The 17,472-nt window shown below is 44.9% G+C and overlaps 1 protein-coding gene and 1 long non-coding RNA gene across 3 annotated transcripts in view; one reads left to right on the forward strand and one right to left on the reverse strand.

The window, feature by feature from the left end:
- The window catches only part of LOC308459821, a 406,481-nt gene that overhangs the window by 27,112 nt on the left and 361,897 nt on the right, over positions 1-17,472 (reverse strand). The window lies entirely within an intron of this gene.
- Positions 1,596-9,782, forward strand: CALCB (calcitonin related polypeptide beta). Of its 2 annotated transcripts, XM_081022789.1 has the most exons (5): positions 1,596-1,670; positions 3,274-3,369; positions 3,899-4,021; positions 7,000-7,184; positions 9,307-9,782. In XM_081022789.1, exons 2-4 carry the CDS (start codon positions 3,284-3,286, stop codon positions 7,157-7,159), a joined length of 369 nt encoding a protein of 122 aa, XP_080878915.1. In that variant the 5' UTR covers positions 1,596-1,670; positions 3,274-3,283; the 3' UTR covers positions 7,160-7,184; positions 9,307-9,782. The 2 variants fall into 2 exon arrangements, with proteins under 2 accessions (XP_080878915.1, XP_080878914.1); XM_081022788.1 differs by lacking the exons at positions 7,000-7,184; positions 9,307-9,782 and adding an exon at positions 4,929-6,982.

The raw sequence follows: 17,472 nt of genomic DNA on the forward strand, positions 1-17,472 counted from the left end.
CGGCGGCGGCGCAGCAGCAGCAGGAGGCCCCATTAGCTAAAGTGGTGCTTCAGGTTAAGAACAGTTTCAGGTTAAGAACGGACCTCCGGAACGAATTAAGTACGTAACCCGAGGTACCTCTGTATATAACTCAATACATACACTTATCACGATCCTTATTCAGAAATACGGAGAATAGCCCCTATCTTTCCCCCTGAGAAACAGGTAAAGGGTCTGCTTTTGCACCAGGGCACCCCCTCCCCCATTGATTCAATCCCCATTTATTCAACGGTTGGAGTGGGGTTATGGATCACCAGGCTGCCTCTGGTTTTCTGCCTAGTGTGATTTAGATACCGGGGGCAGGGTGTTCAAAGGTTTCAGCACCTCAGCTTTCTTTGATGCTTGTGCAAAAATTAACCTGAACACGAGTGACTCCCCTGACTTGGTGTTTGAATGGAGTTTCGTTGATCCCTCCCATCGACCCGCAGGCTTCTTCGTTAGGGCCCCCCGCCCTTGCCAAAGTGACCAGATCTTAAACATTTTACACAGGAAACGCAGCTTTGTTAAATTCGGTGTCTCGGGGAAATATACAGGGGCAGCAGGATTCTACCGATGCTTCCTCAGAAGTAAGTCACCACTGAGGTCTTACTCTTAAGTAGCTTCACATGGGATGTCAACCTTTATAAAGGGTTTATAAAGGCTCTCTAGGGTATTCTGCGAAGCAGGTTAAGCGATATGTCACTGTCACGTTCACAGGTATAGGAACGGTGTGGCCTTTATGTGTAATCCTAAATATCCCCTCCCTGTGCTTCGGATCGCAATTGCAAATAAGGTTTGCAATCCCATGTACATTTAGCTGGGGGTGAGATCCGTTGAGCACTGAGAGACTTACTTCCGAGTAAACATGCATAGGATTGAGATGCACATTGTTTAATGTGTGGGATAAAAAATGACTGTGCATTGTAAAAGTGTTCCCCAGAGAAATGCTCGCTGGGTTTTGGTGAAGAGAGAGCCTTGCGCTTATTCAGGAATGGATGCCAACTCCGTAATAAACGTCAAGAGCCGAATTCTCTACACATCCACTAGCACCACTATGGCCATTGTAATATACAAAGAAGTTTTTAAAAAGGAAAGCTGCCAACTTCCATTTTCTGCAATGCAGCATTTTTTGCAGTAGATGTCGCCTCTAATAAGTAAAGAACCTGCCCTTTGGGTTTGTTCATTAAAAAGATACGGTAGATTTTGTAGGGATGAGAGTATGGGGTGGCCTGGATATTATTAATGACTCAAGACGATTTCCCTTACATTTCATTAATCGTCTGATATGTCCCGCTCCCCCCTCCCCGCGTCCCCCCCTTTCCCTCTCTCTCTTCGTCCGATGACCTCAATGCAAATAAACCTATCAGATGTGCCTAAATGACTGGCAATTTTTTTTGTGAATGGAATACTCAGTGACTGGAGGATGACGTAATTCGGGAGCTGGGGTTTCGTGGTCAAGCGTGGATTGGTTTTATAGTTGACAACCGAGGTGCTGATTGGCTGGCGGGCAGCTCGTCGAACGCCTACACACTTTTGCCCTGGCGGTAGATATAAAAGGGGGTCGTTGGGCACGGAAGACCATCACGACTGGGAAACGCACACCGAGGCCGCCACCTGCACTACGCTTTCCTCAACAAGCTTTGCATCTGAAGGTAAGTGCGTTCTCCTTTTATTGACTTTCCAGTCCAGGGAGTGCTGAAAAGGCTTCTCAGTGGCGGAGAACTTGCAACTCCTCAAGTTCGGAGGATGTTAGGCTGATGCTGGGTCTTGTGGCGTCTCGTGCTTCTCTCCTTGGATTCTTGAGCAGAACGGCTTTTTCCCCAGATATGCTTTGACAGGTATTATTTATTAGTCACTTGCTTCGGAAAAGGCGTGAGCGCAGAGAAACGCCTAGGTTGCAGAACGGCAGTTTAAAACCATTTCCCTTTCTGCAAGGTGAAAATCCCCCTTTCGTTCGTGTAGACTAGAGGCTGCCCGTTTGATTCTGAGTATTTTATCAATAAGAGTCGTGCAAAAATGGCACGTGGGAGATGCCTTCAAGAAACCTAATTTCGCGTAATTGGGAATGCTCCCCTGGGTATGACCGCCCCCGAGAGTAACTCTGCTGCAGCAAATAAGAATCTCGTGGCACCTTCAAACTATTTTATTGCAGTCTGAGCAATAAAAGGGAACTGCCTGCTTCCATCAGGTGCAGGAAGGTGTTGGACCCAGAGGCGTGGCAGGGAGGGGGAGAGGAACCGTTTTACAAAATGAGTAGGGTTGCATCTCTATACCCATTTACTAGGAAGATGTCTCCATTGAATTCAATGGGAGTAGCTATATATAGGATTTCACCGTAATGAACTCATCTGGACACTACAGACACAACTCCTGGCATAATATATTACTTTCCTTTAAGATGCCACAGAGCTCTTTAAACAAAAGTATTGCGTATGCAAATGTATTATATTCCTTATAATTCCTGGATTTTGTTTTTCAGAAACAATTTTAAAATCCTCATTTCCGTAACAGGGCTATTTATTTAAATGAGGACACCCCCCCCCGATTTTTCAAGTAATCATTTATTTCAGCGCAAAGGATTATGCCTCCCCACCCTTCTTTTCAATTTAAAACAAAATACACAAAATTTCTACATGCAGTTATAAATGCAGATCTGGCCGCATTTTATTCGTTTTCCTTTGATCTTTCGCGCTCGACCCGATTCCCAGCATGGCGTGAATATTATCAACGATTTCATAGTATTGGTCCCCATCTGTTGATGAAGTTGACATGGTTGCCTTCTGTCCTCCAGCTATATATCAACTCTGCGAAATTTCCCAATTTCCCAATTTTCTTCCTACCTGAGCATTGGCGACATAGACATTCTTTGAAGATAACACTTCCAAAATAAAACACACACAAATCCTACCAAATTGCGGGGTGGGGACCTCGATGCAAATAGCAGATGATCCCATGACCCCTTTTAAAAACCTAGGAAATTAAAGCATCCTTAGAACCTCGATCCTATTACGCATGCTAACGCAGAGCTGGCCGTAATCCAGTGGGGGGCTTCTTCCCAAGTGAGTTTGCGCAGGATTCCAGCGTTAGGATGGGATCATAGCTGTCAACGTTTCCCCCTTTTTAAGGGAAATTCCCTTATTCCGAATAGGATTCCTCTCAAGAAAAGGGAAAAGTTGACAGCTATGGAGCGGATCCGGAAAGATGCAAAGCGTGGGAAATGGCCCCTCTTTGAACGCAGTCCTGTTGATTTTGCAGAGACAACGCTATGGCCATGGTGAAGATGTGCTCCTTCCTGGCTGCCTATGCTTTGGTGGTGTGCCTGATGGACAGCTCCCGCGCAGTCCCGCTAAGGTAAGAGGCAGCAGACGGGAGGACAAGGGTCTGCATGCAGAGACTTCTCTTGAACGCCTCTTTGGCTTGGCGATCGCCAGAAAAGCGACTGGGGTGGCCGGTTCTGCAGAGGGGGCGGGCAACGGAGGGCTTGGCGCCGAGGGACGCGAGTGCACGCGATTGCCCGCTTGGGCAAGATTCCTTGACACGGATTAGCCTAGTGGAGTGGGTGGGGATGATGCAGGGAAGGAAAAAGGCTTCCCCCACCTCCCACGCCTTTCAGCGCGTGGTGAAACAGGGGCACTCGTCTGTGTTCGTTAAGGAAGAAAACGGGAGGGCAATCTACGCCCAGTGAACAAGCTCAGCGAGCGTGGTCTCGTGAATAGGGACGAGTTACACGTGTGCGGTGCTGTGATCCCTCCCCCGCCCCCAAGCAGATCGATGAGTTGGGTTGGAAAAAGGACCCTCCCGCCCCCGCCCCCTTGAGCACCCCTCCCTTTGAGAGAGCGCCGCTGGCCTTGAGCTCTCCCCCCTCGCTCCCTCCCCACAGACCTGGCTTGGAGCCTGTCACAGACCGAGGGAGCATGGGCGACTACGAAGCCCGGCGGTTGTTAAGCGCGCTGGTGAAGGAATACCTGGGGGAAGAGCTGGAGCGGGCGAGCGAAGGGAACAGGTAAGGAGAGCGACAGGTCGACGGGGAGGTAGGAAGGGGAGGGTGGTCGCAGCGTGGATAGGGGCGGGGGGGGGACTCTCCTCTCTGGGAGTGCGGGCTCTTTCCTGGCAGATCAGCTGATGGGACCTCTTCTCCTCCCTGGGATGTGCAGACCCAGCTCCTGCGAGACGGGTCCTGCCATCCTGATGTTCCCACTCTGATAGCCATGAACTGGGGTCTCAGATTGGTCTTTTCTTAACTTGCTCTCTTTTGGGTTACTTCCTCTTGAGTTACTTTTTCTTCTCGTAAAAAAAAGAGAGAGGCCTTGCAAGTTGAAAGAAAGGGGGTTAGAGTAAAGTGGGGCAGCAAGAGGTACGTCTTGGTTTTATTCCACCCCCCCCGTGAGAAATGCACAGAGTTCTTCTCATCACAACTCAAGCTTCTGCGCGCGCCCGAGTCAGTGCATGCCGTCGGGAAGAGGCGAGGCGGCCTTCCAAGTGCACGCAGCGCCCCCTTCCCTCTCCAGGCCGAGTCTTGCAATTGCACCTGCACTTCCCTAATGAGCTCCGGTTGCAAAGCATGCTGATGAATGAGACTCACCATGCATGCCGGATGATCTTGAACTGTCCCTCCTCGCGTCCCGCCGGGATCGCTAACTGTCAGCATCCCAAGCAAGCGAGCGATTGATCACTTGCCATTTACTACAGCCCGATCCTCCTTCCGACAGAGCCCTCTTGCATGGACCTTGTTGCACCAGCATTGCGTCGAGATTGTCTTGTTGTTTTTTAAATGCCTATTTGTTGGTCGTTTGGTCTCCTGCTGTGATTTTCGTTGAGTCTGGGCTAGGGGTGGGGATGGGATATAACAAGGCATGATGACTGCGCATGGTTTTCTGTTACTTTGTTCGGCATGTTTTTCCCCCCTGCAGCTTGGATAGACCTATTTCCAAACGCTGTGCCAACCTGAGCACTTGTGTGTTGGGCAAACTGTCTCAAGAATTGCACAAATTGCAAACTTACCCTCGTACTGACGTCGGGGCTGGAACTCCTGGCAAGAAAAGGAATGTGCTGAATGATCTGGAAAACGAACGCTATGCAAACTATGAGGAAGCCCTCGGAAACAACTAGATTGGCTCTCATCTCCTCTTCCTCTTATATTTTTTCCTCCTCTTTTTTGATGCATGTGGATCTAACCTTGATTGCTAATTTTGCTATGTTCTTTTGAATCTATTTTTGAGTGAGAATGTGGAGTGAAACAACTTCAAGTTAGGAAATTCAGGCTGCAATCCTACACACACACACACACACACACACACACCTGTGAGTAAATTCCATTTAGTCAAATAGGACTGACTTCTGAGTAGACATCTTTAGGGTTGCAGCTGTTAAGAATATAACACATATATTGGGGGGGAGGGACGGGACTTGGCTGAAACTGGGGAATAGAACATGCCAAATTAAAATGAGTAAGGACTAGCATTGCCTCGAATTTTCAACTGATTTTCTTAGATGTTTATTTTACAAATAATAATCCTTTGATTTCTGGCTACGCATTGTAAAATAAATAAATAAATGTTTCTTTCATGCCTGACCATGCAACTGTTCAATAAACCTATTTTTCTATAAGGATTAGGTCTATTTTATGAATGGTGCAAATCAGTTAAAAATAAAAATAAAAAGATGGCTTTTCTGGGCATGGTTTTAATGGTGTTCAGCTCAGGGTGACTGCTTTGGATTCATGCTTAAATAAGTCTTTTAAAAATGCAAGATATTTGCTCAGTGCAGGATGAATACGCAGGGTGACAATTTTTCTCCAGTGAAGTCAGTGGGAAACTTCACACTGACTATATATATATATATATATATATATATATAATCAGTCACCCATTATACTCTTTGTAGCAGTACAATACGTAGTTTGCAAATATTAGAAACGTTAGCCAGTTACCAAAGTTATATTCTGATTGAAATCATCCAGGTAAGAACTTTAATACTTTATTTCTATTTCATTGTTCATTGATTTTGCATGAAGCTATGTAAGGTACAGGAGTAATTTATATTGGCTAGCAACATGTGGAGAATGGGGCCTTCTTCAGTATCCCTTGTGGTTACATTGTACAGTCTGCCTTGATTTACAAGGTGTGTCTGCTTGTAATTTAATCAGCCCAAATATTATTTTTTATACTGAGTGTAATCCAGACAAAGTTAAGCCCTGGCAGTACTTATTTTTCCACTGAAATCAGCGGAACTTAAAAGTGATTGGTTTTGCAAGGTTGAGAACATGAGAACAGCCCATCTAGTTTAGCATCCTGTTTCCTGTTGTGGCCAATCAGATGTCTCTGGGAAGCCCACAAACAGGAAGTGAAGGCATCTTTCTCACACCCTTACTCTCCCAACAGATGGCATTTGCGCCATTGTACCAGGATGCTATGATTTGCCTTTTGGCTGAATTCCAGTGCACCAAGGCAGCAAGCTTATACTCATTTGCTTGGGAGTAAGACCCATTGTAGTCAGAGGGGCCTCCTTCTGAACAGCTGGGCATAGGATTCCATTATAAGGACTGCAAGGCTAGCCATACTTGCTTCCTGGTTAGCACTGAGATAATGTGCTTCACTTCTGTTTAAGCAGGTCTAACTGCATTTTCAGAGGCAGTCATCTGCCCACTGCATTGCCTGACTACAGACAACATCTGTTGAATCCAAAAACATTACTTCTGAGCGATCAGGCTGAGGATTACAATCTCTGATGGTTAGAAATATCTGGGAAGTCACAGAGCAAATGTCAAGGTCTCTTTGAAATGCAGTCTGTCATTATAGCACTGCAGAAGTCCATTGCTTCAAGCCTGAGCAAACCAAATATAGAAATCTTTTAAATATGGATATAAAGTACCAGCACAATTTTATCTTCTCAGGCATTTTCCAGGATTTTGCTTATAAAACGTGGTGTTGTTGAAAGATGTGCTCTGTTTCTCAGATCTGAATTCTTTCTTTCGGAAAACAGCGTGACAACTCAGAAGAGGGCATGCAACACAGCCACCTGTGTGACCCATCGTTTGGCAGACTTCCTGAGTAGGTCAGGAGGAGTGGGCAAGAACAACTTTGTACCCACCAACGTTGGATCAAAAGGTTTTGGCAGGCGAAGAAGAAATGTCCAGATGTAATCTGCTGAATGACCCCTGGAATATGGTAAGTGCATTACAGACATATTTCAGCAATATCAATGTCTTACTGATTTATATAAATTTCAGTGCTTGGCTGGATGTCATATGAATTTGAGCAAAATCTCAAATCAAGAACAGGATTTCACCTGTGGATAGGAAGCCTGTGTCCCTCTAAATTTTGTCGGTCTCCAGCTCCTGTAACCCCTTGACTATTGGCCATGCTAGCTGGGGATGATCAAAGCTGTAGTTTAACAACTTCTGAAAGACTACAGGTTCTCCATCTTGGCTTAAAAAAAACCATCCCCTCTCATCAATAAATTACTTGTGGGTTTTTGGTTTTTTTTAACAAATTCAGGAGGATATTTGGGAGAAAGTATGTAGATGGTCATTTTTCCACCTTAATATTTAGTTGGAATAAACATAGCAGAATTAGATCTTCATAGTTGCATTTGATATTAATATGCATTCCTATTCAAAAGTAAGCCTTACTGTATACAGTGGGGGTTAGGATTGGAGCTGAAATGGTTTAGCTACAAGAACTGAAATTTATTGGCCAAGTAATGGATGTTTCATGGAAGCCAAAATTACCAATCATAAAACAGAATGAATTATTTGTTTATTGACATGTACATCTTATCATGCAATGTAGGCATTCTGGGGTTGCGTTTAGAATCCTTGTGTTACTTGCCATGCATTTAGTCTGCCCAACTACTGCCATTTAACGATTAGTGAATGAAATGTGTGAAATGTCATGGGAGCCGGTAGGATTTTGTTTTAGAGATGAAGATGGTGGTGAGACTCCATACTCTTGTCTCACTTCCCTGTACTCTATTTTTTCCACATACCTCTGGAGTTAGAGTTAGGTTTGGGAGAAAGCTTCAGGCTCCCACCACTTTCCCCTTATTTTATTTTATTTATTTAACAAAAAGTGCATACCACTTGTTTGTTAAAACAATCTGTAAGCAGTTTTAAAAATATAAATATGGAACATTAAAATTCTTGCTTAAAAACAGTTAAAAACAAGTCTATAAAAGCATTCAAAATAGGAATTAAAATCAGCAATAGCTAAGAAAAGAGAGAAAGCACCTGTTACTTCTGTATGTCTAGATTTGCTTTCCTAAGCTAGTGTTTAAGGTGCTGCCTCCTTGTGCTGTTACCACAGCATTGTATATTTCTGCATGGAGATTTCCCCACTGGGTTGAAATGGATGTTGAACTGGCACTGCCTGCTAGCTGTGTTTCTCCTGGAATGCTTCCAGATTTTCCTTCCAAGTTGAAGGGTGAGGAATGGGCACTCTAGATCCCTGGCCTTGACTTAAGATTCTCCTCTAGCATAATAGCATGGGGTGAGTTGGCATCAGTGCAGAAAAGTAGTAAGAATACAGTGTTGCTCTCAGGCCACCCAAACAATTTCTGAGTTCTTCTTCTTCCTGTCCTTTGACTGACTTTTGTCAAGGCTGGTCCTGAGATGGCTCAGATATTGTAGAAATGGATCACCTTGTTTTCTCCATCATTTAGGTTGCCTGAGGTTCTAATACCTCACCAATCTGAATAGATGACTTGTGAGATAGTACATTTATAATGAATTTTTTTTTCTAATTTAAATGCTGAAAAATGAATCTGGTCATCCTTAGGCATATCATAACTGCCCTAATATCCTTCCAGCAAAGGCTTCCTAAAACAAACCCCTTTGATGGTTTTGTATGAGGCGTGGCAATCAGTTACCCAGTCTCCTAATTACTCAGTGGGTCATTTCTGGGACATATGGATTAGCTTGTCCTGTCTTCCATATAATGCTCAGGTAACTGAAAATATTTTTTTGGGTGGATGCAGTCCAATGCTCCCTGAGAAGAGGGCCAAGATGCCATGGACTTCCCTGGAATTCCCAGCACTGCCAGAGGTCTACCTGATGCAGCGGGAAAAAGTGCCACCACCAATGTTTCTGTACTGGCATTGGGGCCTGGCACAGGGTGTTTGGCGTGTGTGCCAAGAAAGGCTTTCACCTTGAAGCCCCTCATTCTCCCCTCCCCCCAAGAAATAGCAGGAAAAGAAAAGCTACATGGTAGGGCATAGGTAGCTCCATCAAAGATTACCCTCCACGGGATTGCTCTATCAAATATGTGTAACATCTAATTTGATTTCTTTCAGATTGCCATGAAACTGAGCAGCAAACGCCTTTTAATTTCTCTTGAAAGCAACTTTCTTCCATAAATCAAGATGGCCGAATAAAAGACTCATTTTTGCATCCTTCTAATATTGAAGAAATGTTTTTGTTTTGAAATTAAATTGAAGCACTTCTGTTATATATATAAGAGATATATATATCTCAAGATAATTATTCAAATTAAATTATTGTATATTCTTTTTATATGCAGTTCTATTTCAAATAAAATGTGACAGCATCTATTTATTTACTTATTTATCTTCTAGCATATCTGTGAAATATGACCCATGCTATTTATCTTGGCAATACTGCCAAATCTCGGGGATTACACTAAATTGCTGCCTATCAAGGTATATCTGTAAGATATGGTGTGCTGTGCCTTGATGTAAAACAGTTAACTGACATGATTGTACAGTATGTTTAAAAAAATACACTTACAATATTGTATCATTTGTGAATTTATGCAAGATTAAAAAAAGTATTTTAGATACACATGGATTGAGAAACTGATCTTTCATTTAAACATTTTCTTTATTGCTAATTTACTGTGCAGATATTTGAAACTCTTGGCAGTGGTCACTGTTGGATATCAGATTCAACAGAGCTTTGCTAAATTTCAGCACGGCACATGGATGTTCTGTCTAATGTCTGATGCTATAGAATATTAACAGAAAGCAACAATTTGAATGTTCAAAACCAATAAATCCCTTTTTGCAGACACCCTCATATGTAAAGCCAATTTTTCTTGGTTCCGTGTCTGCTCCCAGCACAATGGAACCCTAGTCATGGCTATGACCATTATGTGCTACAGCAAGTCAGAGTGTACCTTCTTATGGATAAGATGGAGAAATTAATGGTTTTCTCCCCATGCAGTATTTCCCTTTGTTACTGAGTGTGAGGATGTACATCAGCTGCTTTCTAGATGTTTTGGACTACAGTCCTCATCAGTCTCCATGCTGTAGCCTGTAGTCCAAAACTTGGGGGTGGCGGCATCAGGTTCACAAAGGCTGATTGATGTAGATGGAGAACCTGCCGACTTATCAAGGATTGCAGAAAACATACATTCCTAGCTGTTGGGTAGTTTTAGGCTACAATTCTAGGCATGTTTACCAGGATGCAAATCCACTCAGTTCAGCGAATTCCATGTAGACGTGTATAGGACTGAGCTCTAAGTATATTTAAACTTCAATCCTTAGCACACAGTGAACTTGGCAAAAGAGATTTGTGAGTAAACATGCTGCGAGGGTATCATAAGGAAGCACAAAACAGAAGACATCCATCTGCTCAGGGCTGGCTTCCAAGGCAAACCCCAAAATGATGCCTCCCAGCCAGGGAAGAAAGAATGAATGAAGATCTAAATCAGGAACAAAGGGGTGGGGGATAAAGATCTACACTGGGAGTGAGGGTGGGAGGAAGCCAGCAACACCTCCTATTTGCAGAGAGGCTGCTGAAGAGGTGGCATCCAGGGGAGGTGCTGAGGAGGCAGCTGGTCTGGCCTCTAAAGAGCTCACCTCAACCATTGGTGCCAGTATGGCAACAGCAGTGGGTAACACATTCCTTGTAGGCCAGATTCCACTGCCCCTTTGGATCCTGCTGCCAGAGGCAGCAACCTCACCTTGCCCCATAGGTGGGCCAGCTCTGCATCTGCTGTAACAAAGATGCTGAATACACAGAGAAGCCATTTCAGACTGTAAGGCTCTGAAATACGAGTCGCCTTTGAAATCAATTTGACCAAGCTGTCACTTTGAGTCTTTTCCTGGAAAGAGGTTTTCTGGTTAGGAGTGGGAAACTGGGATAATGATCACCAGAAAACTTGGCTAAAGCTATATTTAAAACAAAGTGTTTTATAGAAAGAAAACGAACCCCCTGCTTTTAAAAATACTGAATGTCAGATTAATGCTGTGTAGTTCACTGCAATTGAAAGCTGATTCTAAAGCCAGCTCCGTCAACTCAGGGCAGACCATTACGGAATCATAGAATCATATAACTGTAGAGTTGGAAGGGGCCTCAATGGTCATCGAGTGACTCTAGTCCAACCCCCTACAATGCAGGAGTCTCAGCTAAAGCATCCATGACAGATGGCCATCCAACCTCTGCTTAAAACCTCCAATTTGATGAGGATCCTCTCAGTTCCTTAATTCAAGTTGTTTATAAAAACATTGAACAAAATAACAGGCCCAGGACAGATTCCTGCTGCACTCCACTTGTCATTTCCCCCCATGATAGTCAGGCACCATTAGTGAGCACTCCTTGGGTTTGGTCAGTCAACCAGCTACAAATGCACCAAACAGTTACCTCGTCCAGCCAACATTTTACCAGCTTCTCTGCAAGAATATAATGGGGGACTTCGTCAAATGCCTACTGAAATCAAGATACACTATGTCCACAGCATGAGACTCTTCTTTGTTTTTTGAGAAACACATGCTGGGTCTTAGTAAAGCACCATTTTGTTAGTGCTCATAGACCAGCCATTTAATTATCTGTTCTAGGACCTTCCCTGGTATAGATGTCAAGCCCACCAGTTGGTAATTACCCGGGTCTTCCTTTTTCCCCTTTTTGAAGATGGGGACAACATTTACCCACCTCCGAGTCTGTAGGGACTTCACCTGTTCTCCAAAAATTCTCAAAGATAATAGACAAAGGCTCTGAAATTACACCCACGAGCTCCTTTAGAACCCTTGGATGCGGCTCATCAGGCCCTGGAGATTTGAATTCATTTAAAGTAGCTAGGTGTTCCCTTACCATCTCTTTTCCTATCTTGGGCTGTAGCTCTCTCTTTACATCATTTATTCTGTTATCACCAGGTTGGGCACTGCTTTCCTTTTGGGTGAAGACAGAGGCAAAGTAGGTGTTGAGCAGTTCTGCCTTCTCTCTTTCACCCAATAGCATTTCTCAGTCTTCTCCACTCAGAGGCCCTACTACTTATTTGTTCGTCCTCTTGCTTTGAACATAGCTGAAGAAACCTTTCTTATTATTTGTAACCTCTTTTGTAAGTCTGAGCTCATTCTGAGCTTTGGCCCACCTGACCTTCTCCCTGCAGCTGCTGGCTACTTGTGTATCCCCTCCATTGTGATTTGCCCTTTCTTCCATTTCTTATACATGCCCTTCCTAAACCTCCACTCATCTGTAAGCAACTTATGCAGCCACACTTTGCCTCCTACTTTTCTTTCTTTTTGGAATCGCCTGCATTTGTACCTTTTCACCTTTCAGAAACTCCTATCCATCTTGGACTCACTTATCATTGAGTATTTCTGACCATGGGATCTCACCCATAGTCCTTAAGTTTTTTGAAATCAGCCTTCTTAAAGACCAGAGTGCATGTCCAACTGCACTCAGCTTTCCCTTGCCTCTCTATCATGAAACCCAGGAAGACATGAAAACTTCCTTTCAAGGTTCCCAGTTCTCCCACTTCATCAGTCAGTTCCTCCCTGTTGGTGAGGTCCAGATCCAAGATAGATGACCCCCTTATTCCCGCCCCCCCACTCCACCTTCTGAGAAATAAAATTGTCAGTGAGGCAATTGAGGAATTTCTTGAACTTTACATTCTTGTTCCAACAGATATTGGGGAAGTTGAAGATTTCCATGACTACTATATCTTTCTTTTCTTTTGAATGTTTGCTAATCTGCTCTAGGAAGGCATCATCCAAGTCTTCCGTCTGGCTTGGAGGCCTATGGCAGACACCCACAGTAAGGTCACTGTGGTTTTCCTCTCCTACAATTTTTACCCCTATACTCTCAACCTGCCTTCCATGCTCCATGGGCCTCTTCACAAGTGCGCACATAGTAGACCTTCACACAACAGAAGAAAAGCTTGCCGGATCTGGCCAGCAGCCCATCTAGTCCAGCATATCCTGTCCCAGCATCCTTAACTATTGGCCATGCTGGCTGGGGCTGATGGGAGTTGCAGTCCCTCAACATATTTTAGGGCACCAGGTTGAGGAAGGCTGTTCTAGGTGATTCTAATATGCAGCACCCAAACAACCCTCATTATATAGGACAACTGATGTAAATTTAAGCATGTTTTGACTCACAGAATCACACCAGATGGTCTTAGTGTAGCGCTCTGATGGTAAAGCAGATGTGGGAGAGAAGCTAGCATCTGTTATGCAATATGATGCTGCTCACATAATTAACTCAAGGACCCACCTTCATCCACTTTGTCCGGTAATTCTCATTATTTGCGTCTCTTTGCTTATCTCTCATTGGATGAATTGAACTTATCTTTGTGAAAGCCTTCCTAGCTTTCTATGCAAGAACTAAGCAGGGCTAATGCTATTGTTTCTGTCACAGAACCTTGCCAAAAGCAAAATTTAGCAGACAGCAGTAAATTCTGGTTTTAGCGATCACATCCAACACGGTCATGTATAATTAGCAGATGGAATGTCTGCATGTGGAGTGGGTAATTTTTATATATTTTTTTAAAGAATCTATTTAGATAATGTAAGGCTATGTATACTTTTTATTCTTTCCTGCATGAACATAGATAATTACCATGGCCACAAGGTGAAAATTGCAGCTCTCTGAAATCCATGGATGTTTTGCCGTTGCCTTAATGGGGTCAGGGTTTCACTTGCAGGGTGGCAGATTTTGCTGAGAATATATTACTGACCTGGATTTCAGAAAGGCAGCTCTCCAGTAGCTCACATTTATTTTTGTTTGAGCTGTAAGTATTAGTAGCACTTCTGCAAAACCAGGCCCAGATCGAGGGAGGGGGTAAGGGGAGGGCATGTGCCCCGACTGGTGTGTTAGGAGGGCATTAACACAGCATCCTGCCCTGATGGCAATACAATGTGGGAGAGAGAGTAGGGAGGTGTGCTGTGGCCATAGCACATTGCTCCGTGACTCCTTAAGTTCCATCCGGATTCTGCTTATTAGAAGACATGGCTTGACCAGCAGGAATGCAAAGTAGGATAGCTCAGTTGGTTAGAGTGTGGTGTCGATAACACCAAGACTGCAGGTTGATCCCCATATTGGACAGCTGCATAGTCTTACATTGCTGGGGGATGGACTAGATGACCCACAGGGTCCCTTCAAACTCTACAGTTCTATGGTTCTGTGAAGGAGTCATGCCCTCACATGCCCAGCTGTGGCCCATCCACCTCTTCACTAAGTGAAGGAAGCCTGTTGTCCTGGCTCTCACTGGAGAATAAAGAACTCAAATGTGGAGTACAGTTTCTGCCAAAATCATCATCATCATCATCATCAACAACAACAACAACAACAAGTTTATTTTCTGTACCCCACTACCTGGCTGGGTTGCCTCAGTCATTCTGGGTGGCTTCTAACAGAATATACAAAAACACAACAGAACATCACACATTAAAAGCTTCCCGATACAGGGCTACCATCAGATTTCTATAGAAAGTCATATAATTATTTATCTCTTTGACATCTGATGGAAGGCAGTGGCGTAGCGTGGGGGGTGCCAAGGGTGCCGGCCGCACCGGGCGCAACATTGGGGGGGGGGCGCGAGTCCAGAGGGAAGGGACAAGTTCCTTCCTCCGCCGGGCTCCCCGCCGCTACCGCCAGCCTTACGCCCTAGCGCGTGCGCGCTCCCCGCCGCCGCTGCGACTGCGCTCCACTCACTGCTCGCAGGAGGAGCAGCCGCTGCAGCAGCGCCGACGCTGCCACCGACGCCGGGCAGCCTCCGCACCCCGCCGCCGCCGCCATCCCCTCGGCCCAGCCACAGGCGGCGGCTGCTTCTGCTGACTGGGAGGGAGGAGAGCTCCGAGGGGCCTCGCCGCGCCTTGCGCTCCCCAAAACCCTCCGAGAGGAAGCCGGCGGGCGGGCGAGGGTCTCCCGGCAGAAGGGGGCGCCGCTGGCTCCGGCTCTCAGCGCAAGTCTCAACTGCGGGGGGGGGGGGGGCGAGGACGGAGCACGGCTGGAAGCCCCCGGACCCGGCCGGGAGGAGGAGAGGCGCTCGCCAAGCCCGGATCTGGAGCTCCACCTACAGCCCAAGGAGAGGAGGGGGCGGGGAGGCGCCTGAGGGGAGGGGGCTTCGGCTGCCTCGGCCCGCGGGGGCTCCGCAAATAATAAATTTAATAAATTCCTGCTGAGCCTTTGGGGGGGGGTCCTTGGCTCCTTCGCTCGCCCCCAGCCCCAGTGGCGTAGCGTGGGGGGGTGCAGGGGGGCCGGGCGCAACACCTGGGGGGGGCGCTCGCACTCGAGTGCTAAAATCCACGGGTTAGGGGGCGCAAATTACTTGCCTTGCCCCGGGTGCTGACAACCCACGCTACGCCACTGATGGAAGGGCATTATACATGGCGGGCGCCACTGCCGAGAAGGCCTTTTGCCTGGTGATATATCTCAAAACACTGCTTTCCTCCACCCCTTATTCACTTACCCTTGGCGTTCTATTTTATCTTCCCTCCCATTATCTTCCCTCCCTCATCAGATATTTTTCTTCTGACTGCCCTACAAAGCTGTATGACCTGTGTGAAATTTAATCCCAGCCAAACTGACGACTTTCCCTTCCCTCACAAAAAATGGGGTTGCTTCCTGAAAACTTGGAATGTTCAGACATGTTTCATGCAGTGACGTCAGCTCAGTCTCTCAGTATCATAGGCTTCACTACCCTAAAGTCAGTACTGTTTCATGGATGTTCAGAAGATTTCTGACCACTCACATATCCGCTGTGCGGAGGGGCAAGTAGCCCTGTGACCCAGCCCCTAATGCACATGTGCTTCTCAGCTTTGCCTCAGATCATCATCTCTGCATGTTTGGTGTGATGTCTGAAAGGGAGCACATACAAATGCAGTTGTATATGTATAGGTTTTCCATGCAGTCGGAAACCCTGATTGTGCAGGATTCCCAATCATATTATGGGGTATGTGACCACATCTCTGTGTGTATTGTTTCTTCCTTTCTGATGTTGCACTGAATGTGTGGACATTGGAGGTGGGACCTGGAAGTGTGAGGAGGCCAGAGATGGAAGGTGTGTGGCTCCTATTTCCCCCTCCATATCTTCCCTTCTCTTTCCATATGTTGCATATACCTGGAGGTGGACCTTCTGAGCATCTCAGCAGATATTCTGAATGCACCTAGATGTTTCCTTTCAACATTTCTGTGAATGATGGTCCATGAAGCAGTTTCCCTCCCTCACGATATCCCCCCGCCACAGCATAACATATTTGGATTCCTGTTATCTCCTGTGAGCAAACAAAAATAGTTTGCGAACAGTGAAGTTATTGTATGTAACTATTAAGCATTTTCAAACAAGGACACTCCTAATTGTTTAAATTGATTAAGCCTTTGTTTAATCTTTTGGACCAGGTTCCATTTCTGTGAAGATAGTGCTGTGCCTATCTTTCTTTTTTAACCAAATTTACAGGGGAATTGAATTGTTTGTGTCTTATTCCAGACTGATTGCAATTGACATTTAATTGTTATCTTGTTTCTTTTTAATGCCAAAGAGTTGCGCAGTTCTTATCTGCCTTGAACCCTTTTGAAGAAATTGGGATCCTAATGAAATTAAATAATGTTCTGATCTTTTGTTTTGTTTCCAAACCTTTTGCAATGCATATCCTTTATAAATACTTACTAATACATTAACTTTCATGTTAGTGGAGCAGTGTAGCTATTCATAATGTACCCTTTTCTAGATAGTGCAGAAGATAGGATTAAAAAGCAATATAGATCCGCTTAAGCCTCATTAATTCATGGGGAGGGGGGAGGCTTTAGAGAGATGACTATGCAAAAACAGTTTAAAAATAGGATTAGTCAGACATAATAAATTAATAGGTGGGATAGAAATAGTTTAAATAAAATATATCAATAAAATACAAGTGTCATTATTTTAGGGAATAGTATGCATCTGCAAAAACACCTCAAATATACAAAACACTCATGAAACCAATCACATGTAATCAAATAGCTAATACATCCATTATACAGTTGCTGATCCCAGAAGCCAAACAAAATTGTGTATATATCAAAGACACTTCCCCACTTTGGTGTCACACTTCATCTTTACACTATGGAAGGTTGGTGAATTATACGTTAAAAATGGACCATAGATCCATCGACTCCCTTAGATACAATTCATTGATTCAAATAGAATAGAAGAAATTCGGATTTATAATCAATACCAAAGCAACTCCCCAATTGTGAAAAATGTCACAGAGCCTAGGACTTGCCGATCAGAAGGTCGC

Source organism: Podarcis pityusensis, assembly GCF_964106645.2.
Source record: "Podarcis pityusensis genome assembly, chromosome: 1".
NCBI lineage: Eukaryota > Metazoa > Chordata > Lepidosauria > Squamata > Lacertidae > Podarcis > Podarcis pityusensis.

Excerpts from the sequence above, each read along its gene's own strand:
- CALCB (XM_081022788.1), top strand. The coding sequence starts at position 3,284 with ATGGCCATGGTGAAGATGTGCTCCTTCCTGGCTGCCTATGCTTTGGTG. Across the intron at positions 3,370-3,898 it reads TCCCGCGCAGTCCCGCTAAG|ACCTGGCTTGGAGCCTGTCA; the intron begins GTAAGAGGCAGC and ends CCCTCCCCACAG. Across the intron at positions 4,022-4,928 it reads CGGGCGAGCGAAGGGAACAG|CTTGGATAGACCTATTTCCA; the intron begins GTAAGGAGAGCG and ends TCCCCCCTGCAG.